Source organism: Daldinia loculata (genome assembly GCF_022478755.1).
Source record: "Daldinia loculata strain CBS 113971 unplaced genomic scaffold F4817scaffold_15, whole genome shotgun sequence".
NCBI lineage: Eukaryota > Fungi > Ascomycota > Sordariomycetes > Xylariales > Hypoxylaceae > Daldinia > Daldinia loculata.
The window spans coordinates 565560-588241 of record NW_026054869.1 but is presented as its reverse complement, the minus strand read 5'-3'; the positions used below and the strand labels follow the sequence as shown (position 1 = coordinate 588241).

Sequence of the window (22682 nt, the reverse complement as noted above, 5' to 3'; positions counted from 1 at the left end):
TAATATTATATTTAATATATAATTTTATATAAAATTAAATATTTTATAAAATTTATATAAATTAATAATTTATTTAAAATTATAATTTTTTAAAAATTTGGTAAAATTTTATATTTAATAATTATATAAAGATTATTAAAAATATTATTATTTAAAATATTAAAGATTTTTTACGTATAAAAAAATTTATTATATATTATTTTATAATAATTTTCGTATTGTTAAAAAAGATAAATTTTTTTTTAAAAAAGTTATTATTTTAAAAACATTATTTATATTTTTATTTATTTTTTAATTAAAATATAAAGTAATTAAAGTAACGTTTTTATAAAAGGTATTTAAAATTTTTAAAAAGATTATTTAAAATTTTTAAAAAAATATAATATATTTTTAATTTAATTAAAAAAATGATTTTTTAATTAAAGTAAAAATATTATATAATAAAAGTAAAAATAATATAAAATAAATTAATTTTGATTTTAATTAAAAACTTAATCGGGAATAGTTAACAATTTAATTATGTAAATGTAAGTTGTAAAATTTAAAGGTATTAAAAGATTTAAAAGTATTAAGTTTTGGTAAATTGTATTATATTTCGTTATTTTTCGGTCATTTGATAAAGTTGTGGTATGTCTCCAATGGTATTAAAATGTTGTATAAAGGTTTTAACATTAATAATATGGTTTTCGAGAAAGTGGGTTTATGATGGTTTTTTATATTTTAACTGTTATAACAAGTAAACTTAAAAAATAATAAAAAAATAATTAAAAAAATAATATAATATTTTTTATTAAATGTAAGGTATTATATTAATAGCTTAAAAGCTGTTTATTAAAATAAAGTTATTAATTATAAAATTTTATTTAATATAAAATTTAATAAATTAAAAAAAAAAAAAAATCTTTTTTATAAATTATTTTAATAATATAATTAACGTATAAATAAAATAAATATAATAACTTATTTAATAGCTTATATAAGTTATTATAATAATAATATTTATTAATAAAAATAAAAAATAATATATTTAATTAATTAATTTTAAAATATATAAATTAAAAAAATATATTTAATAAAAATATTTAAATAATATAAAAATAATACAAAATATAATTAATTAAATTTATAAATGTTAAAGTTTATTAATTTATTATTTATTTATATAATTATTAATATATTTTAAAATATATTTTTTTACATAATTAAAAAAGTTTAAAAGTAATATTTTTTCGGAAAAATAAATATTATAAATTATTATTATTAAATAATATAAAAATGTTAATTAATAATTAATTATAAAATTAAATTAATTATATTTTAATTTTAATTTTTTAATTTTTTATTTAAAAAAAATTTAAAAAAATTTCCGTTATTAAAATTAAATAAATTAATATTTATTATAAATATAAATATAAAATAAATATAAAATAAATTTTATATTAATATTTACGTTAAAATTTTTATTATAATATTTATTTAAAATATAATTAAATTTATAATTTATTAAAATAATAAAAAAATAAAATAAATATTAAATAATTATAAAATAATTATAAAATAATTAATTATATATTATATATAATAAAATCATTTAAAAATTTTAAATAAATTAATATAAAAATTAAATTAACGGTAATTTATTTAAATATTAAAATTATTATAAAATAAATTTAAATAAATTTTTTTATTTAAATATAAAATAAATTTTATAAAAAACTTAATAATTTAATATTATAATTAATTAATTAAAATATAAATTTTTTTTATATATATAAAATAAAATTTAAATATTAAATATTAAATAATTATAAAATAATTAAAATATAATATTTTAATTTTATATTTATATATAATTATAATTTTTATAAAAAATATATTAAATATGTTTTTTAATTTTTATAAAAAATATATTAAATATGTTTTTTAATTTTTATAAAAAATATATTAAATATGTTTTTTAATTTTTATTAAATTATAATATTATTACATAACTTTTTTTAAAGTTATAATAAATTTTATAACGTAAATCATAAATTAACAGTTTATATAAATTAACGGTTTAATTAAAATATAATTAAAAGTAAACATTTTTATAAATTTATAACTTTATAAACTTTTAATTAAAACTTTTTATATTTTAATACGTTATATTTAATTATATAATTAATTTATAAAAAAAATGGAAAAAGATTATAAATTATAATAACAAAAATTATAAAAAATATTAACATTTTCGGGCTTATTTTTAATTTTTTTATTTTTATTTAATTAAAACAAATAACATAAAAATTAAAAAAATATTATTATTATTAAAAGTTAAATAAATATTTAAATTTAAAAACCGAATTTTAATATAATTTTTTTAAATAAAATACACAGTTATATATAATCGTAATTTATATATATTTTTATTAAACCGTTAATTTATATAAACCGTTAATTTATAATTTACGTTATAATTTATTATAAAAGTTTAATTAATGATTTATTATAAACATTTATTTTAAAAAAATAACTTTAAAATTAAAATTTAAAATATTAATATTATTTTTTATATTATAAAATAAAATTTAAAACATTTATTATAAAATAAATATAAAATAAATATTTAATATTATTAATAATGATTATAATAAATGTTTTATAAAATAATTATAAAGTAATTATATTTAATTTTAAATATTTTAATAATTTATATATTAAATTATTTATAAATATTAATAAATAATAATTATGTAATTAAAAATTATTATTATAACAGTTTAATTTTTAAAAAAACCATAAATTTAATATAATAAATTTAAAAATTATAAAATTTAAATATATTATATATATTTATAAAAGTTAATAATTAAATTAAAAAAAACTAAAATTTAAAAATATTAAAAATATTAAAAATATTTTAATAAAATATTTAAAAAATATAATTATTTAATATAATATTATAAAAAAAGTTAATTATTTAAAATATTTTATATTATATTTTATAAAAATATAATATAATTATTTTTAAAATACGTATAAAAATATTTACCATTAAAATTTTATCATAAATAATGTTTAAATTTAAACCGAATTTAAATTTAAATATATTAAAATAAATGTTTATTTATAATTTATAAATATAAACATACGGGTTAAACGTTACGTAATATAAATAAACGTAATTTATTTTAAAAATTTTAAATTTAAAAATTAACATAAAATAACATTTAAAAATATTTAATATAAAATATTTAAATATAAAATTTAATAATTTAATATAATAATTAATGAAATTAAAACACTTTTTATTTTAATAAAAAATTTTTAAAAAATGGAAATTTTATAAAAAAACTTTTAAATAAATTTTTTAAATAAACTTTTAACATAATAAACCTTTTATAATTTTAAAACATTAAAATGACTTTTATTTTTTTAACCTTTAATTTTAAATTAAGTCATTTATTATTACGTTGATTTTATGTTATTAATTAAGCAAAACGTTTGTTTATTAAAACCTTGATCGATCGCCTTAAACTTCCCCAGGACCGAATTTAAAAGTAGTGACAAAAGTAAGCCTGTCGACGAAAAAATGCATAAAACACCCGAAGCGGGAGACTCAAATGTCTTCTCATATCCAGTTGGTCTGTGGAGCTACTAGAGTAACAGGCCCAAGTACGAGATCAGAATGAAGTTGATTAAGTTAAGATCATTTAACAAACCGAAGGTCTGTCGCGATTATCTTAACGATCAACAAACTAAAGTTCACCCTGAGCTTGCATTGGAATGGGCGAAGGGACTTGCCATATATCAGTACCCTTTCAAGTACGTTTTAACTAATTATATGGCAATGTTTTCCCACTTGGCCGTATTAACCACTATAACTTCCCGGGCTATTCCTTTACGATACTACAGCAGTGAAATGACAATAGTTATTATACCCCTATTACCGCCACAACAACCTCGTCGTCCATATCCTCACAAATTCCAATGTCTTCAGGTAGTATTGCACCATCAATCGATATATTTTAGTTCAATGTAAATCCTGTTAAAATACCTTTATATTCTCAAAAATGTACTAAGTCAAACGTATATGTACGTGTTAAGACACAAACTACATATAAAATCCACCCTAAACTATCGTCTTTTAAGCTTGTATATATATCGAAAATGCAGGAGTCCTCATTTACCTACTACTATTCTGCCCACTCCATGTCCCTTACCATTTCTAGCTTATATTCCCACTATCACTCTCCAATCTCTGGCTTCCGGCCGTATACAATGGTCCTAAAATTAATCACTTGTCAGCGTGAAAATTCCGAACATGCGCAAAAGACATTGAGCTCAGCCCCCAATGTCATAGCTGGTATGAATTTTACTCACACTTGAAGCCAGCCACAGAGGCTCTTCTTCTTCAACTCCGTTCGATACTTAGCTACGAATAAAAGGATCTCCTCGGCTGTCCACCCCAGGGCTTTGCTAAACAAATAGAGACAGAAGCCTTCAAGACTCTGATCTAACATCGCGAACATCAGCAGGCCCGCCTGTTGTAGTTTCGGATCTCGTGGCCAGCCATGACAAGGCATCTTGACCTTGACGTCATGGACGTCGACAAAGCCGGCTTCCGTCATTGCCTCTTTTAAAGTGTTGTCGTACCCGATACGAAATGACCGTCCCAATTTATCCCCGGCTTCGTAGAACGCCTCAGCCCAGGTATTGAACATGTGATCTTCGGGAATGGTGGCATGGTCCGATTGTATACGCACATCGAACTCTATATCCTCGAACCACTTGCCGGGCTTGAGGTGCTTGAAGGCCTTCTTATATAGGTCGGTCCAATCAGGTATGCTCCCTGTTTGAGAAGAGTTGTTAGAATGTATCTACATGATGTAGCAGACCAGCGAGTTTCAATTGGAGTTACCATAAAGCATCCTCATGTGGATATAGTCGAAATGGCTCTCGGGCCACGTCCAGTCGAGGAGACAATCATCAATCTCAAACTTAACATTCGGCGGCATCCACGCAGGCTGTATCGGGCTAAGATCGGTCCCTATCACCTCTGTTGCTGGATAAACGTCTGCAAAATCGCTATAGTTACTCTAGTTTAGCGACCAGAGCTCGATGTTATGGTTGTATGTTCCCCACGGAATACTTACATTGCCCATATCCCAGTTCCAGTTCCTACGTCGAGCACCTTCTGTGGATTTTCGCCGACAGGTGCAAGAAACAGCTCATCGCCCAAAACCATCAAGGCGGCATTGTGGAGCAAGTCGAGACCCTCATTCTGTTGCTCGTCATTCGGAGCCCAGTACTCAGACGTCTTGGGCGCATTGAACGTCCTGCCGTGCAGTACGCGATAGGCGTAGATACTTTCAGTCAACGAGCCGGTGGAAGATTGTCTAAATGTCACTATTAGCTTCGAAATCGAACCCAAGTCACAGATATATGAGTATTGTTATACATTGAGCTACCAACGGCCGAATTGGCGTCGTCGTTATCCGGCTCATCTAAGTCATCGGCCTGCATGCGATGTCAATATCACGATCGAAGGAATTAAGACGCAAGCAAAAAGGACAACCTACCACTTCGATATGTTGTTGGGTACCAAATGCTTCCCCTTCGGGCCCTTCGGGCGTTGGACTTTTCGCAGGGCTCCTAGGAGATGTTGGACCTTTAGGTGATGCTGGAGACGCAGCAGATGTAGTAGCTGTTGTTGTCGTCGCCGCCGCCGCCGCTCGCGGGGATGGTGTCTTTGCGGTGGTATCCGCCATTGCTCTCCTATGATAATTTTCGGTTAACTACCAGTCCTATGGAAGAGCCGGCAGTGCCCCTGGGTGTGTGAGAAGAAAAGAAGTTAACAGCAGTTAGACGTAAGGAAGGTGCTAAGTAAAGAGAGACGGGCACTAATCAACATAGCAAAAATATGGGTGCGAATATGAAGAACGGCTGGTCCCGCGCCACGCGGGCAGTGGAGAAAAATGAGTTGGCCGCATCTCGAAGCGGGCTCTCTGACCAAAGGGGAATATGTACATAGGAATATTTGGTGCCAACGGCGTTGGTTCTGACTTACAAGGACCCCCAGATCCCAAAGCCAGCATTCTGGGTTCTATTGACATCTTCAACCAATCAAATAAATATTCTCCAATACCTGCGGGGTACCGTTACTATCTTTGACCCGTGAAAGACAGCCTGCCGAGCAGCTACTGGGAAAAAGAAGTGGATTGTCTAGGGTGTAAGATTTTCATAAAAAATGACATGTGTCGCCTGTCTTGAATTCCAAACTCTGGCGGTGAGGAAGAGTCTCTGGGGGTACATGGATGTTTATATCGGCAAACCCGGACACAGGATATGCACCTCTCTCTCCCACAGGCTTGGGACGATACTAGAATTTCTAGAAAAGGTAGTCCACTCGCGGATGATGGAGAGGTTGGTAATGTTGGTAATGTTGGTAATGTTGGTAATATGACAAGCATGAATGAATGATACATATCAATTGATACATATCAATCAATGACTATTGGTTTCTGTCATGAATTTGAGAAGCGGGGGTACTCGCATTTCATCCTTACTCTTAACATCCAGCTTCGGCTCATCCAACCTGATCGGGTAGTTATCGGGTAGATAGATACCTTACTTGGTTAAAAAGCTGCTTGCTCCGTGCTCACCATATTCGCCGTGGCAATATTCCCGAACCTCAAACTTGCTCCCTAGCTGCATTTGCGCCAATCACCAATGATAATAATGTCAGTGCTTAGTTTAGTTTCCACTTCTGAACCTCCCGTTTGATGAGCTCATCCCACTTTAATATAACCGGATGTTCCTTTGCGACGTCCTCGATCAAGATTTCACCATCACCTCCAGATCCTCTAACGGAATATTTCCAACTACCATCTGAGGTCCAATATTCCTCTGCGAATATCACCTCGGTGCGCAGCTCCTTTGATGCATCTGACGAAAGTTTGTCCATATGTGCCGAGTTATTAAGGCTGTTTTCTCTCAAAGCTGCAGCCATACCCTCAAGGAGTCCTAGTAATCGACCAGCCTTCAAACCGAGTTCAGCGCCCAGGTCAAACCCTTCATCGAACCCGGCCTGCATGCTTTCGGCTTTGCCGGCGGTAATACCATCACGGTAACCTTCAGTGGTATGTTGAGTTTGAAGTCTTCTCGTATCTGGTGAGAATATCTGGCTGCTCTCCGACTGGTCGTGAGATGCCGCCAATTCGGTAAACTGCTGAAGATCCGGGCCGATCATATCATCAAAAGGTTCAAAATAAGCCGGTGCATGGACATGATCCATATATGTATATAACTCGCTGTCCCGAGGTTCAGGCGGTGGTAAATGCATTTCGGATGTCTATTTATTCGTTATTCGTTACCATGCAGCCATGATGAGGGGAATGGGAGAATGGTACTAGTTTAAGTCTGATCGGTCCCAGAAAATTTTTAATGTGTTAAGTAATTCGTACCAAATTGTTAACATTCGCCTATGCTACGGTATTTACACAGTAAGACGAACCTTTCCCAGGAGCTTATTAAAGTAAGCAACATAGACTGCCGACGCATAATGCATTTAATTGGGAATAAAGGAATTGATAACTCGGTGTTTGCCCATCTCATATAATTCGCGATGCTAATAACAATTAAGTATCTAAATATTTAAAACCAGCCATATATTAACGTATACGCACATAAGAGATGCATGGGATTAGCCTGCTTTAAAGAAGGTATCAGTATCACTGTAAGGGGTAATATTTGACATTCATGTACCTAATGACTTAGTCTCGAGGTCCGCACGCTTGTGATGCAGCAAGCTTGTTAGGACGTTATTTCTTAGGTCAAGACTCAAAACTATGACCGGATTTTCTATCGTAGTTATCCTTTCTTATTCCCGATCAACGACTACTTTCACTGTGTATAATTATGATTTGGCCTAATTATTCCGGTGGTAGTCCCCTTCTTCTACCTATAGTCGGTCATTATATCAATCCTACCAGAGACTAAATCTTTGGTCTTAAGGTTCTAGATAAGACATCTGCAGTAAGGGACGCTTTTAGAATATACAGCACAAGTTTCTATAGTAAGGATCGGAGTTCCTTGCGGAAGAACAAAGTTATTTACATACCTCTTAGTCTACCCCGTGATATTAACTAGTAAGAAAACGACGGCGTGGTCGGGCAAGTGACCTAGCTCAGCGAGTGATCAAATCACGTATACCATAACTCGGAATATATCTATACTGCAGGAACCCGGGGAATAGCTTAAATTGGGTACATATTACTTGGCTGTCTTCCACTTACGAGCCTACCATATGGTAGTCAACCCAGCTCACTATAGGCACTCGCTGTGCACTAACTTGTAATATCGTACTTACTATATACCCATAGTAGATATTGACAGTTCATTGTTTATTCTGCCACCATACTCAAGGTCACCCGAGTGATTTTCTCAGGTGGCAGCATGATAGAACCGACCTGTTCAATATATTAGGTGGCACGACCTCGACACTTCAGATTTCCTATCAAAGAGTGACACAATTAATCAGGGAATTTTCAAAGTTATTATCAAGCTTAAGATGCCGCTACATATGGATATAGTTATTATTCGTGGTCGTTTACAGGTCACAGGGCAAATCTGAGAATCGATACTCCATGGTATATATGATGCTGAAAGTATTTGAGTGCAAAGGGAGGCTAAGTGAGAGATAGGCGAAGATGAATTTTATCATAATAGTCGTCCAGCGATTGAAATACCAAGAAGTAGCTAGTTAAATTTGTCAAAACGAGATCAGTCTAGAGACAATAGGAAATGAAAGTCTTGATATGAAGTATGCCGGACTGGGAAGGTTTGTTCATAAATATACCGTTGATATCTAATCAGTGCGACAAATGGGTTCTTATATAATACCATTATCGTCACCATACTGTTAGCTCAACATCATAGCGAGACTAGTCTTATAAATGAAGCGGGTGCAACACCTCAAGTAGATGAGACTTTAACAGATGCAGAAACAAATAAACAGTCAGAAGTAAGCTAACAGCCAAGACCGATGGAAAAGGAGACGTGTCATTCTCTAAATTTCACATAAACTAACTAAACTAATTTGAAAACGGATTTATATCGTATAGTCTCATATCCTGTAGGAAATTATAGTCTTCGAGGTATTGCCTGGCAAGGAGTCGGCCGTCATTAAGTATTTATAATTCCAACGACAACGATGGGAGGTTATTAAGATTTACATATAAGATTATGAATCGTATAAGCCGAATATCAACCACCACGTAATATAAAGTCGGGATGTGTAGGTAGCTAGTTTCGTCAATTATAACTCAAGCCATTATATAATTAATTATCTTACCAACATAAACATATAAATACATATGAAGCATTCGTTAACAATGGTCCGAAACTAATCTCACTAAGACACAGCCCTTGGATCTTAGACTTAGAATCAGTCCTAATTCGTCCTAATCTCTTGGGCCGGATTGGTTGGAGATATGTATAGCCTTGGCTTAGGAAATGCCACACCGAGACATTCCTACCCACATCGCCACATTGCCACCCTGCATCGATCATGCTAATCCATGTCCTGCATAGGCTCATTATCTAAAGTGAATCTCATTCCTTATCTTTTAGATCCGCCGCTTGCTAGTTTTGACTCATTAGACTAGCAAATTTGCACCTTGAAAATTTCGAAGGACAAGCCCTCCAGCCATTAGCAGCACATGGTGGCTGGCTTTGTATCGAACAACAAGCGATAGGAAAACAGTAAATCTAATCTACATAGTAAAGCCCCCCATGTTCGAAGCTAAAATAGAAGTGATAAGATCTGTAAAGGTATTATCTCATTTTAATTAACACTAGATCGTCACTAGCCAATACCACCACCATGATTAGACATGTTCATGCCTCCCCAACCTGCTGGAACCGTATTTTTCTTTTCTTTTCATCTAGGTGCTCGCGTGCCATGTGGCTTTTGGCCTTTCGCTTTGCGGATACTTCTTATGTGCTGACATCAATATTTCATCATTCTTATATCCCCTTCTCTTTCATACGACAATCCTAATTCCTACCGGTCCTATTTGCGACTTACCTCGGTTTACCGTTGCAGAGCTACCCAGTGGTCTGTAAGTCGGAGCAGCTACTCTGTGTGACCTACCAAACTCGTCGCAAACGACCAAATTTGCTAGCCTAGAGGTCACTCATCAACATGGCGTGGGTTCACGACTTCAACGTTAGGGTTGCGAAGAGTCCTGTCGGGCGGTGGTTCCAGCTCGAGGGATCAGGTCACGTAAGCTATCCTATGACACCCGAGTGGCCGAGGTCCACGACGGAGACTTGATCATTGACGAGGTTATTCTACTGGAATATAGCCCAGGGAACGAAAGGGTTCCTACTTTTTCACCGAGCTGCGCGCTGGAGTCGCTGCTTTTTTCGCTATGGCTTATATCATCGCGGTTAACTCTAGCATCGTGTCTGACACGGGCGGTATGTCTCTAGTTGCTCTCGCCATTCCACGAGAGTTTAGGGGGCTAACAACTACTCGAAGGTACCTGTGTGTGCAACGGCGGACTGGCTGACCCGTTATGTAAGGTGAACGAGGAGTATTTGTTGTGTGCTGCTGAAATCAAGCGCGACCTCGTCACGGCGACGGCCGCTATCTCTGCGCTATCGTCGTTTTGTATGGGCTTGTTTGCAAACCTGTATGTGCCACCTTTCTCATCCATTGTGGCTCTAGAACCTAGCTAATGAGCCCTTCTAATCACAGCCCGGTCTCTTTGGCTCCTGGTATGGGTCTGAATGCTTACTTTGCTTATACCGTAGTCGGATATCACGGTGCGGGGCTTGTGCCTTACTCTGTAGCTCTAACGGCCATCTTCGTCGAAGGATGGGTTTTCTTCGCTCTTGCTCTATTTGGCCTCCGCCAATGGCTCGCTAGGGCTATCCCGCGATCGATCAAGCTTGCTACGAGCGTGGGTATCGGCCTCTTTCTAACCCTGATCGGGTTAACATATAGCGAGGGCATCGGTCTCGTGACTGGGGCACAGGATACGCCGATGGAGTTAGCTGGCTGCTCGGCTGTAGACACAGAGACCGGGCGTTGTCCCGATGGCGACAAGATGCGTAATCCGAAGATGTGGATTGGTATATTCTGTGGTGGGGTTCTGACCGTGCTCCTGATGATGTATCGCGTGAAGGGGGCTATCATCGCTGGAATCTTACTTGTCAGTATCATTTCGTGGCCACGAGGAACTTCTGTCACCTATTTCCCATACACCACCGTGGGCGATGACGCTTTCGATTTCTTCAAGAAGGTTGTCGACTTCCATCAGATCAGCAAGACCCTCACCGTCCAGCGTTGGGATATTGCGGAATATGGGGGTCAGTTTGGCTTGGCGTTTATCACTTTTCTCTACGTCGACATCCTTGACTGCACAGGAACCTTGGTAAGTACACTCTGGAGTTGTTTTCTTTCCTATTTTACATGTACCTTTATATAGATGCCCCCTACAAATGGTATGCTGACCCTGGGCTTTCTAGTATTCGATGGCACGATTTTCCAACGTTATCGACCCCGTAACCGAGGATTTCGAGGGCTCAACCGTGGCATATATGGTTGATGCGATTAGCATATCTATCGGATCTCTCTTAGGATGCCCACCTGTTACTGCCTTCGTCGAAAGTGGAGCTGGTATCGCCGATGGTGGGCGAACTGGTCTTACTTCGATGACTACGGGCCTGTGTTTCTTCATCTCCATTTTCTTTGCACCCATCTTCGCGTCAATCCCTCCATGGGCTACAGGTTGCGTACTGGTTTTGGTCGGATCAATGATGATGCGGGCAGTGACTGAGATTAACTGGAATTATATTGGTGACGCCATACCAGCTGTGAGTAGCACCCGAAACTCTCTATTTCTATTCATTCACGTGGTGGTGGCCATTAGCTAACTCCACATGATCTAGTTTGTTACTATATTTGCAATGCCTTTTACGTACAGCATTGCTGATGGTCTTATTGGTGGTATTTGTTTATACATCTTAATCAATACCCTGGTGTGGCTGATCGAGAAGGTATCCGGAGGACGTATTGTCCCGCCTAACAAGGCTGAAAAGGACCGCTGGACCTGGAAACTCCGTGGTGGTATATTACCACCTTGGGTAATGCGCCTCTATACTGGAAAGAGTGGTTTCTTTCAGGATACTCCTGCGACAGAATCGAGTGTTGATGTACCTGGAGAAGACCATATGGCGAAGACGAAATCGAAAGAACATGGAAGGGGTCACACCGAAGAGTCTACACTCCAGGTCCAGGAGAAGTCTACTTAAATATCATCTGTATATGATGTAACGTGTATTTATAGTCAACTCTGTGCATATATGGCATATATATCTGTCTTGGATATATTTAACTGGGTAGCCCCATAACAACACACCTTCTACAATATTGGGACGGAAGCATGATTTGGGTTGATTTGTATGTATGCTACATTACAAAGAACTTTGGATCATAGATGGAGTCATACGGGTAAATAGGAAATCTTTATAGAAGTTTTTCTTTTTCTTTTAACTACTGACGCTGGATTACCCTCGATGGGATTTGTATACTAGCTAGCTACTAGTATCAACTAAAGTAATAAAACACAAACCGACCCAGTGCTCTCTCTACCTGCTCCAATCCACATCCAAATTCCAAACGCCGCCTCGAATGTGCTAGAATTAATAAAACAGTCCACTCCGTATAAATGCTGTAATGGATGGGCTCGTTACACGCCCATGGTGAAATCATGCTCGATGCCAGGGGTAACGCTGGCCATGAACTGGACTCTAGTTAGCGCTATTCAACCTTTTATGTACCTAGGCCTGGTTTAATATTCAAAATCCGTTCACATACCTTAAGAAATACAACGAGGTATTGGTCAACTCGGATGGCTACCTCTTGGTCTTCTACCTCCACCTCTTCCCAATCGTCATTACTTGATTCGGCAGCGGCTTCAGCACTCTTGACATCTAGCTTATTGATCTCGTCCACTAGACCTTCCATGCCGGCATCGATGCCAACTGCCTTTACGGACTTCATCTTGTCACGTCTTATTTTTAAGGCGGCATCCGCGCGATCCAGGAGAGTCTTCATAACAGAGGCATGTTTGCACGGATGTACGCTGGCCATCTTGACGTTATTGGCAAAGAAAGGGAAGTCTTCCAATGTTACCGTCTTGTCCTTGTAGTCGCCAACGATATCCTCCATCATCAGATGAGGAGCGAGGGGTTGTCCTTCGGTGTAGCCTGATAAATATAGGCGGGGTGTGCGGTAGTAAGGGGAATACATGATGTAGAGGGTGTACGTGCGACGGGCGCTATAAGGTATGAAGTTAGCTTTTGGATATCCCAGGCACCTGTTTATATCAACGGGAGATAGAAGCAGAGGGGCACTTACGCTGTTCTCCTGTGCGGGTCGGTATCGCGAATGATGGCTTCGTCATCGTCATCATCATCTTCCATGTCCGGGATTTCATCTTCATCATCTAGGCTATCTCCGACATTCCCCGCATCATCAACGGTCCGTACATCCTTAGCTTTGAGTGGTTGCGAGCTGCTTAGACCACCTGTGCGTAGCCATCCATCATCGTCACCGTGGCCTTTGGAGTTGAAATCGTCACCATCGCCAACCACTGCTTCTTCGTGACCCGCATCTCCAGCAAAGTCTTCATCGAGGCGGCGGTTGCAAGGAACGTTTCGTGTGACTAAGAACTGCTTTCCGGGTGGTAAGTAGGACACGCGCTTGGACTCGGAATCGGCATCTACCCAGGACCAAGTTGGGAATTTGAAGACGAGATAGTCGCCTGCCGCTAGAAACTCTTCGGGGGTGATCTGGCCCGTTTTTCGAAATGTTGATGTGTGGCTCACGGGAGTGTACTTGTCCCGGATCGTGTTGACCGTTGAGTAGATGAGATTCATCTTGGATAGATGTCTCTTGATTATGAATCACGCTTCGGTGCTGGCGCTCTTTTTTTTCTCAACTGTAGGATGGCCGGGTGGAATGATAGGAACGAAGATATGACTGCTTCCGGGTTTAAATAAATCGAGATGGGGATGGAAGAAACAAAGACTACGGATGATGATGATGGGGGAGTAAGGTTGTTCGTGACGACGGACGTGCGGGAATGCGTGGAATAGAATAGTGACCTGCACTTGATTGTAGATTAGGCTGCTAGTGGGATTAATTTGTAGGCAACCTTTTTTCTTATATGAGCCCTTTTATATAAGCAAGTCGTCTTCATTAATGCACCTACTTTTAAAGTTGCTTGATAACGTTCGGAGGACTGGCCTTGTCACATGGGGGCGCAAGCAGGTAAGGCACAGGGACAAGCTCTAGCAGTCTAGGTATGGCAGCTGAGAGAGTGAGGAGGGGCAGCTCCGACTCCTCCACTTCTCCTTATCTTATCATAAGTGTACCTGCTCTAGGTGGATGCGGTACTTTACTTTACCTACATGTAGGTACCTAGGTATCCTCGTATATATGCATCAGTTCAAGCGCACTGACTATATTCAATAAATGAAGCAATTTAGTAGATTTAGGGCTGTCGCTTCGGGTACTTCTCGGATAATTTGTTCCTGACTCCCCACGAAAATCGCAATCCAAAAATTTCGTTCGAGACGCAAGCAACACCACCACTTTACTAGTCCAGACGTACAACACCCTACTTACGAAACTTTCCCTCTCCAAGATCACATTGAAGGTAAGCAAATATAACCAGACATTCCAAAAAATACTCAAATCTCAATTGCGTTCCTTACGTCGCCTGCCATACTGACAAGTATTTATCACATAGTTTCGCCGTCAAGATGAGTGCGTACCCCTTCGAAACGATATTTCCGCTGTCAACACCCGACTGACTTCGAATATAGCCAAGGGAACTTCCAGCTTCGGAAAGCGTCACAACAAGACGCACACTCTGTGCCGACGATGTGGTTAGTAAAAATCAATCTCTGGGGACGATACGGTTTTGTGTTATGCGATAGATGCGGATCGTATTCTAAAGCCATGACGGAATTTAATTGACGAATGTATCTACAGGACGTCGTTCTCTTCACATCCAGAAGCACACCTGCTCTTCCTGCGGATATCCCGCCGCTAAGACCCGAAAGTGTACGTGAAAACCTCGCTGTTGGAAGTGAACCAGTCACCATACCGAAGAGTGGAAAAGGATTGTCTCAATGTGGTGGTGCGAAGCTGATCTTGATAATTACAGACAACTGGAGCGAGAAGGCCAAGCGCAGAAAGACTGTCGGTACTGGCCGCATGCGCTACCTCAAGGATGTCTCCCGCAGATTCAAGAACGGATTCCGAACCGGCGTACCCAAGGACGCGCGAGGTCCAGTTGCGAAATAGGGTGTTCATCGGGAGAAGTGGTAGATGAGGGCACTGGCATGGCAAAGGGAACGGTGTTTCTGACATTTGGGCTGGCTCATGGCGAACTCGTACATATTCTGAGTTCGGCGGAAATGTAATGCTAGCATTTCCGAACAAAATGGCATCATGATCTCACATGTTTGACGAGGCTCTCTAATTGTTACATCGCGAGTTAACTACTCGACGTCCGTGGGCCTTTAGGATGCCTATCGGTTTAGAGAAGATGGGTTTGATGGTGGGATCTAGTTTGAGCTTAGGAGTAGGCTCCTAGACCTAATCACATGAAGCTATCTTGACTGATTAAACCTATGCTTGGGCTGACTTTTTATTTTCCCGGAAATGAATCATTGGCAAGATGGCTATTGACCCCGTTCGAATACTTTGACTCCACCGTCGCCCGCTACGAGATATAGCAATTCCCGCTCCTCGATCGTCCCATCTGTCCCATTGTATCCGCCGCTTGGGGTAACTCTTATGACGCCACTTACGTCTCTAGCGGTTCCTGTATCCAGCATCCTTAGACTGATCACAAGATTGGCATCATGGGCTAAGGTTATAGCGAATGCAGCGTGCTCCTTTTCTAATGATGTCGTTTGTAATGACATTAATGGTTCATCTGCAGATAGGGTGACGATGGATGAATGTACTTTCTATTGCAAACCTATTATTAATCGACGATACATACTTGGGAAGCCATGATGTATATGTCATGTTCGTTCTTCGGCAACTTACCTCGCGAATGCTAAGCAGCATATCCCGTAGTGCTTGGCTCGGAATATCGTTCCCAGAGGCAGCCAACAGCAGGTCCAATTGGTCAGCAATCAAGACAGTCCTTTGCTTAGAAGCAGAGCGCTGAACCTGTGCTACGGCATCTTCGAGTTCTTTGCGTAAATGCTGTAGTGAGGCAACAGACAAGGCCTTCCTCCCGGTAACATTATCTTGCGGATGCCCTTGGGGGCGGGTAGGTGATGCGCAGTACAAGCTAGAGAGACCATCGACGAAGATGAATTTGCCCTTCCTGGTTAATGCATCAAGATCAAGACCAAGTTTCCCGGCACCCTCCTTCCAGAAAGTGTAGTCGCGTAAAAAGCTGACAAAAGCTACACTAGTATCCTCTATGCTAGACGAATCGGCATCCTCTTTACTTTCTTCTCTTGCTATCGAGTTGGATGGGGTCGAAAGTAGAGAGTAAAGATAGCGGAGAACCAGCCAGTTCGTACTCGACCCCAGAACCCCACTAAGAAGGACGAGGGATGTCTCAGGTGGTAGGTGGAGATAGGTGTCTAGGAGGGGTGGAATTCGAGATGCCATGAGGTGAGATGCCGGAGCTGCACAAAATTAGGCGACTGGCCGAGATAAAATCTGTGCAGATAGCATATTATCAGCAGGGGCTTCTACCACGACCAACCACCGAAGATTGTGGACTAAGATCGGTATCAGATTGTGGGGTATGCGAACAGTAAATGGCACGATATTAGGTTATGGCGTTGGCGGTTGGATCTACATTATGTATTGCGTATACGACAGCAAGCCGAAGAAGAGCCGTATTGAGATGCCTACCATGTAGACGAGATAGGCGCTGGTATAAAACATTTTGGCCTGGTGCGGAAACGCGAGTCTTAAGGACTGGAAATATGTTAAGCAGGGGTCAATACGTACAAAGAATAACACGGCCTAGTTAGCCTGTCCGGTGCGAGTCTTGGATGATAGCAAAATTAACCATGAATAAACCAAGAGGTGTTTCTGGACGCTTCGCTTCTGAAATCTTGAAAGGTGAGAATTTCCTACTTTATCTTGAGTTTTTGATATGCACCTGAAGAATTTAGGTGCATGTTGTGTTACCTGCTAAATTTCCTTTGTTACCCAGATGTACCTTGGGCTGCTTGGTAGTGGATCTCACTTCGGCCAGGAGGAGGTTAAATCACATGCATCTTAGTGTAAACATGTATGTATGTACCCTTATGTAAGGTGCCGTCATAGTGCATGTTAGCAGGCCCCAGCGGTACATACTATGTATATTTGCAGTGGCAGTACATACCTCAGTCATAGCGCTTTTACCCCCGCGATCCCAACCTTGGAACCCTGAATAACCTCTCTGGCCAAGGGTCCATGGGGATGGATGTGGACTGGACTGAACGGTTGGACATTTGCGATCGACATCCCCTTTCACCCCTCCCAACTAGCCAACTTACATATATTCAACAGGCAGGCTGTCATTATGTGCATAAGGTAATTAGTATGGAGATAGAATGCATTCTGCAATAGATGGCCTTTATTCACCGTTAAACCCTCGAAGACTAACTGACCGTATTGTCCCTTTTATCGGGCTTATATATAATAAGCGTATAATAACGCCACCTAGGTATAGACAGGCCAGACAGATGTATCTACATCTCCACTCACACCCACTCGATGGGAGAGCCGCTTCGTCCTAGCGGCAGATGGCGGCAACCTGACCTTGTCCCATGTGCCCATTACTATGTATCACCGCCTGGTCACCTGCGCAATGCAAGCCGAACCCTCAATGGACACGACCCCATTTACAGACATCTTGAATTATCTTATTGGTTTAACACGGACCTTGTCATTAGCACGCTATTCTCACTAAATCCTCACTCGTAAATCGCTAATCCTTGGATGGTAACATCACGTTTGTTGCTACTGCTGAGGGGGTTGTTGCTTCGAGTTGGCGCGGAGAGGTAAATGGATATAACAAGGTGTCGGGTAGCTTCATTTGTTTTTTAAGACTCCTTGTCTCTCTTTGTAGGCCTAGGAATAAGTTGGACTTTTCAATATTGGGCCATGCTTTACCGAGCCTAGAGCCGTAACAGGTACTTATATTAGAAGGCGTATATATTTGACAGCACTATCGGTGAAGCGTATTCCTGTCGAGAATAGTCGGGAAAGATGGCAGGGGAGAAGAAAGGGATACCAAAGGGCCCACGGAGGGCATTCTTCCGGAGAAGGGTTGATGCTGATGCTGATGGCGAGCGTCAGAAGACCGAAAAGTCCAAATGGAGCATGGGAATGCTGAATGATAAAAAAACCATAGAGGTTCCAGGCAAGTTATCACGGCTTGGATCCTCTGATTCCGAACTAAGTCTAACCTTTCACTTAGGATCTGTCTTGCTCCTTGCCCAGGGCCGAAATGAGCCTCTTGGGCTTCGAAATGCGCCAGCTAGGACATCTCATTCTTCCCTTCCCACAGGCTATCCACAACCAGCGCCGCCACAGCCAGCACCCAGGGAGCAGGATGACAAGAAATTGACCAGAGACGGGCAGATTATCTTAGATCCGCAGCCGGATGATTCACACAATGATCCTTTAAACTGGCCAGCGTGGCGTCGGGACTCTGCTTTGCTTACCTTAGGTCTTTACTGTATGGTCGGAGGTGGAACGACACCTATAATCGCAGCCGGTTTCACTGATGTCGCGAAGGGTACGTATAGGGGAAACACCGGCTTACTCGAACACCTATAACTCTCTTCTTTTACTAAATTGAAGTACAGATTATAACATAAATGTCGCCGACGTATCACTTACTACAGGGTTGTATATGATGGGTCTTGGAATCGGTTGTGTTATCTTCTCGCCTACTGCTATCCTGTACGGCAAACGACCAGTTTACCTTTTCAGTGCCATAATATTCGTCATATCGACGATATGGTGTGCTCTATCACCTAACTTTACCTCACTCATACTGGCTCGTATCTTCCAAGGGATCGCTGTAAGCCCGGTCGAATGTCTTCCGTCTGCTACTATCGCTGAGATATTCTTCCTGCACGAGAGAGCGTACCGCATTGGCGTGTATACTCTATTATTGCTTGGCGGGAAGAACCTGGTCCCTCTCGTAAGCGCTGTTATTATCGAGCGCCTCGAATGGCGCTGGGTATTCTGGTAGGTTCATTCTGGGATGGTCTTAAACATCTATACTGTTCATGGTTCTCCGGCTAACATGACACCTCCTTTAGGATTCTTGCAATAGTCGTTGGTGTTTGTGGCATCCTTCTATTTTTCTTCGTCCCCGAGACCTTCTGGGACAGAACTCCAATACCAAGATCACGTAAACATCCAAAGCGCCCTACTATTTTTAGTAGGAGGTCCTCGGCCCGGCAAGTCTCGAAGTCCCATCTAAGCGGGAATGCTGTTCATACCAGCGAGAAGCCAGCGGAAGGCGTGAGCGAAGAGAAGCCCACAGGAACTCGCCATGAGGATACATCAAAGGAAACGCAGCCGCGGCATAATAAAGCCCACGTCGGATTTGCGCCCGGTCCCGAGGGAGAATCAGCAACGGGTTCAGGACACGCACACGACGCCCAGGCTGTGCCAGCGACAGTTTCCACGGCACCGCTTAACGGTAGAGACGATAGAGACGATAGAGACGAATCCGCGGCGACTGAAGAGGCGATAACTGCTGTGCCCACGACGACGGCCGATGATATCCCACACACTCCCCGCCCGATTGCTAGTCGCACACAGTCGAATAGCAGTGCGTGGTCACGGGCTAACTTGGACAACGCAGGACATCTTAGCCCGTCAACGCCAGACTCGCGTAATTTCCACTCGCTATACTATCAACGTCATACTGATGATTATTTCCGAACGGAGGAAGGGAGCGTGCCTTATCCAACCCCGGGAATCGTTCATTCTGATACCGAGAGCGAGAAGATGTCGTTCTCAAATTTAGCGACGATAACCACGGGACAGGCTTACACGCACGCTTTGCGAAACGCACCGCCAAAATCTTTTGCCCAGCAGTTGAAAGTGCACCATGGGCGGCTAAGCCAAGATAAATGGTGGAAGGTAGCTATTCGTCCTCTAATCCTCTTTTCGTACCCCTCAGTCCTATGGTCGGCCGCGGTCTACGCCTGCTCGATCGGATGGTTAATCGTGATATCGGAATCGGTCGCCGTAATCTATCGAGAAGGTAGTTATAAGTTTAGCGCACTGGGAACGGGCCTTGTCTACATATCGCCATTTATAGGTGGTGTTCTGGGCACGGCCGTGGCGGGCAAGGTCAGCGATATCATCGTTAGGGCGATGGCACGGAGGAATGGTGGTCTATACGAGCCCGAGTTCCGGCTCGTGATGGCCGCGCCAATTTTGGTGACCACGGTCATCGGGCTCATGGGGTTCGGGTGGTCAGCTTACGACAACGACGCTTGGATTATTCCGACCATCTTTTTTGGAGTAGTCTCGTTTGGTTGCTCGCTGGGTTCTACGACATCGATCACATTTTGCGTGGACAGCTACAGGCAGTATGCAGGGGAGGCCTTAGTCACTCTAAACTTCAGCAAGAACATATTTCACGGGCTAGTATTCAGTCTATTCGTCACCGAATGGCTTACGAGCGAGGGTTCTAAGACAGTGTTTATCTGGATCGGCATTATCCAGCTCATCCTGCTCCTATTTACGATACCCATGTACATCTATGGCAAGAGGGCTCGTATGTGGACTGTTAGAAAGAATTTCATGGAGAAATTCTAGACAGCTCCTAGCTATTGAATAGCTGTTTACATATGGTTTGGTTGACAGCGAGGGTTGGTTTCTATCACGCGTCAACTTGATCTATAAGAAGATTTCATTCTATGGTTGAATCATGGCAGATTTGGTATAGCATCTATGGCGCTTGACGAAGCTAACGATTTATACATACATATACACATATGTATCTATGTATATCTATATTCAGGATAGACAGAGTATAAATATTCCAATATAAATATTTCAATACTAGCTGCGCTACCCGTCCGCGCAAGCGCGTACGGGGGGTTCTTTTAAGCCTATTAATTTTTTTAAAAATAAAATAAGGTTATTTAAAAAAAGCCACGGCCACGGCCACAGCCACGGCTGTGGCCGTGGCCGTGGCTTGCCGTTGACACAATCCTCTGGAGCATACGCACGTGATAAGACAACGCAAAACCTACGCCACGAATAAGTCTGGCCTCTGATTGGATAGCCACACCTCAGCGCACGTCCGATGAATTTTTTGTAGAATCAATTAAATTGCTTTACCTTTGGATAAAAGTTTTAATAATTAGTATCGTTGGATAGAGCGCGTTTTGCATGACATTTCTATACTATTTGCACCTTTTGCAGACCTTGTGCGATAGAATGGCAAAGGAAAAAGTCGCAAACTGCGGGGCGATTCTAAGTATCTGATTGGTCGAAAAAATTGTGGCAGTACTAATGAAATATATAAGAGTTGATATGATATAACGAATATGTTCTACGTCATCTATGTTAAGAGGTACCTATGTAGCTACATGTATGTAATTACGTAATAACACATATAAATATCCTTAGAGTACGGATCCGTATTTACATGGAAATATGTGTATTTACTTACATGTAGCTGTTATATTCTACGTATGCTTCACGCGATCTTCCGCTAGGCATCCGATCAACCACCATGAGGGCCAGAATTCGGTTACCAATGTTGACGGTTCTCTACCGGACTCCGGTGCGGACCTTTTCCCTGTCTCACCGTCTCAACGCCGCCAACCAAATATATTCTTCGTAAGTAAAGACAACTTGGTTCTCACGCAATATTATTCCCTTGCCTTACAACTAACCCTGCTTGCTAGTGTTCGTCAGCCCGATAACTTTCACACTTATCAGCTCTTGTCCTCTTCTTCAAGAACCCCTCTCATAACCCTGTGGACCACTTCATGGTGTTCTACATGCCACGTTGTAGCGCCGCTCATAAAATCTGTCATCGAGTCTGGTGTAGGTGAGGCTGAGGGTGGCGTCGGATATTGCGAGGTTGAGTACGACGCTCCCGACGTCATGAGCAGCTCGCTCGGCATGGACTTTATGATTACTTCTATACCTACGCTACTCAGTTTCGACGCCGGAGAGGCCCAAATCAGCACCAAGATAACTGATGGAAGGAAACTAGCGGACCGGTCCTTTTTGGAAGAATGGATTCGAAATGAGGCGAGGAGACATGGCGGCCGTGGCGGTGGAGGTGGAGGTCCAGGGATTCTTGGCGGGTTATTTAGTTCGTGGAAATGAGGTACGATCAACCTATTTGGTCTATTATTACTGACAGCGAGTGTCATAGTACTTGTGACAGGGTCCGTGTATAGTGTACGTATGTCGTATAACTCAAATACCAGGATGCGAGAGTTGCTCAGCAAGCTTTATTTCATTTTAAACCGAACGTATCGTCACACATATACCATAGGATAGATATAGGGTCAGCAGACGCAAGTACTATATAAGTACAATCATATCTGTACACTTGTAACGTGAAAGGTGCTTAACTCTTTCAGTGCGCTAGATCTCT

General features: G+C 40.1%; 10 protein-coding genes across 10 annotated transcripts in view; 4 read left to right on the top strand and 6 right to left on the bottom strand.

Annotated features, from left to right (window-relative positions):
- Positions 1 to 4229: 4229 nt before the first annotated feature.
- On the bottom strand, positions 4230 to 5753 carry F4817DRAFT_314529 (S-adenosyl-L-methionine-dependent methyltransferase; the record flags this gene model as incomplete). Its single annotated transcript, XM_049300414.1, has 6 exons — positions 4230 to 4269; positions 4366 to 4834; positions 4904 to 5070; positions 5139 to 5381; positions 5444 to 5502; positions 5565 to 5753. The coding sequence occupies 6 exons, from the start codon at positions 5751 to 5753 to the stop codon at positions 4230 to 4232; spliced, it is 1167 nt and encodes a 388-aa protein (XP_049160629.1).
- Positions 5754 to 5791: 38 nt separating this feature from the next.
- On the bottom strand, positions 5792 to 6601 carry F4817DRAFT_58315 (uncharacterized protein). Its single transcript, XM_049307659.1, has 2 exons — positions 6053 to 6601; positions 5792 to 5812 (listed from the first exon to the last, which is right to left on the bottom strand). Exon 1 carries the CDS (start codon positions 6468 to 6470, stop codon positions 6183 to 6185), a length of 288 nt encoding a protein of 95 aa, XP_049160628.1. The 5' UTR covers positions 6471 to 6601; the 3' UTR covers positions 5792 to 5812; positions 6053 to 6182.
- F4817DRAFT_58324 (uncharacterized protein) lies at positions 6602 to 7508 on the bottom strand. The gene has a single exon (XM_049307660.1). It carries the CDS (start codon positions 7325 to 7327, stop codon positions 6734 to 6736), a length of 594 nt encoding a protein of 197 aa, XP_049160627.1. The 5' UTR covers positions 7328 to 7508; the 3' UTR covers positions 6602 to 6733.
- A 2069-nt stretch (positions 7509 to 9577) lies between these two features.
- On the top strand, positions 9578 to 12517 carry F4817DRAFT_333320 (uncharacterized protein). Its single transcript, XM_049302749.1, has 6 exons — positions 9578 to 10270; positions 10353 to 10467; positions 10529 to 10682; positions 10748 to 11426; positions 11521 to 11868; positions 11944 to 12517. Exons 1-6 carry the CDS (start codon positions 10190 to 10192, stop codon positions 12304 to 12306), a joined length of 1740 nt encoding a protein of 579 aa, XP_049160626.1. The 5' UTR covers positions 9578 to 10189; the 3' UTR covers positions 12307 to 12517.
- A 7-nt stretch (positions 12518 to 12524) lies between these two features.
- On the bottom strand, positions 12525 to 14075 carry F4817DRAFT_58260 (autophagocytosis associated protein). The gene is made up of 3 exons (XM_049307658.1): positions 13415 to 14075; positions 12872 to 13334; positions 12525 to 12797 (listed from the first exon to the last, which is right to left on the bottom strand). Exons 1-3 carry the CDS (start codon positions 13933 to 13935, stop codon positions 12744 to 12746), a joined length of 1038 nt encoding a protein of 345 aa, XP_049160625.1. The 5' UTR covers positions 13936 to 14075; the 3' UTR covers positions 12525 to 12743.
- Positions 14071 to 15370, top strand: F4817DRAFT_357829 (60S ribosomal protein L37; the record flags this gene model as incomplete). The annotated part of the gene is made up of 4 exons (XM_049305959.1): positions 14071 to 14109; positions 14892 to 14949; positions 15056 to 15127; positions 15231 to 15370. 4 exons carry the CDS (start codon positions 14071 to 14073, stop codon positions 15368 to 15370), a joined length of 309 nt encoding a protein of 102 aa, XP_049160624.1.
- A 380-nt stretch (positions 15371 to 15750) lies between these two features.
- On the bottom strand, positions 15751 to 16702 carry F4817DRAFT_314524 (uncharacterized protein; the record flags this gene model as incomplete). Its single annotated transcript, XM_049300413.1, has 2 exons — positions 15751 to 16041; positions 16124 to 16702. 2 exons carry the CDS (start codon positions 16700 to 16702, stop codon positions 15751 to 15753), a joined length of 870 nt encoding a protein of 289 aa, XP_049160623.1.
- Positions 16703 to 18149: 1447 nt separating this feature from the next.
- On the top strand, positions 18150 to 20954 carry F4817DRAFT_58244 (MFS general substrate transporter). Its single transcript, XM_049307657.1, has 4 exons — positions 18150 to 18452; positions 18510 to 18830; positions 18901 to 19288; positions 19363 to 20954. Exons 1-4 carry the CDS (start codon positions 18299 to 18301, stop codon positions 20876 to 20878), a joined length of 2379 nt encoding a protein of 792 aa, XP_049160622.1. The 5' UTR covers positions 18150 to 18298; the 3' UTR covers positions 20879 to 20954.
- Positions 20955 to 21647: 693 nt separating this feature from the next.
- On the top strand, positions 21648 to 22682 carry F4817DRAFT_333300 (uncharacterized protein). The gene is made up of 3 exons (XM_049302748.1): positions 21648 to 21910; positions 21979 to 22409; positions 22458 to 22682. The coding sequence occupies exons 1-2, from the start codon at positions 21804 to 21806 to the stop codon at positions 22406 to 22408; spliced, it is 537 nt and encodes a 178-aa protein (XP_049160621.1). The 5' UTR covers positions 21648 to 21803; the 3' UTR covers position 22409; positions 22458 to 22682.
- Position 22682, bottom strand: part of F4817DRAFT_333299 (rhamnose mutarotase) — a 1076-nt gene continuing 1075 nt past the window's right edge. Inside the window, exon 4 of the mRNA XM_049302747.1 lies at position 22682. This exon is cut by the window's right edge and continues 169 nt beyond it. The gene's annotated coding sequence lies outside the window, so the exon portion shown is untranslated.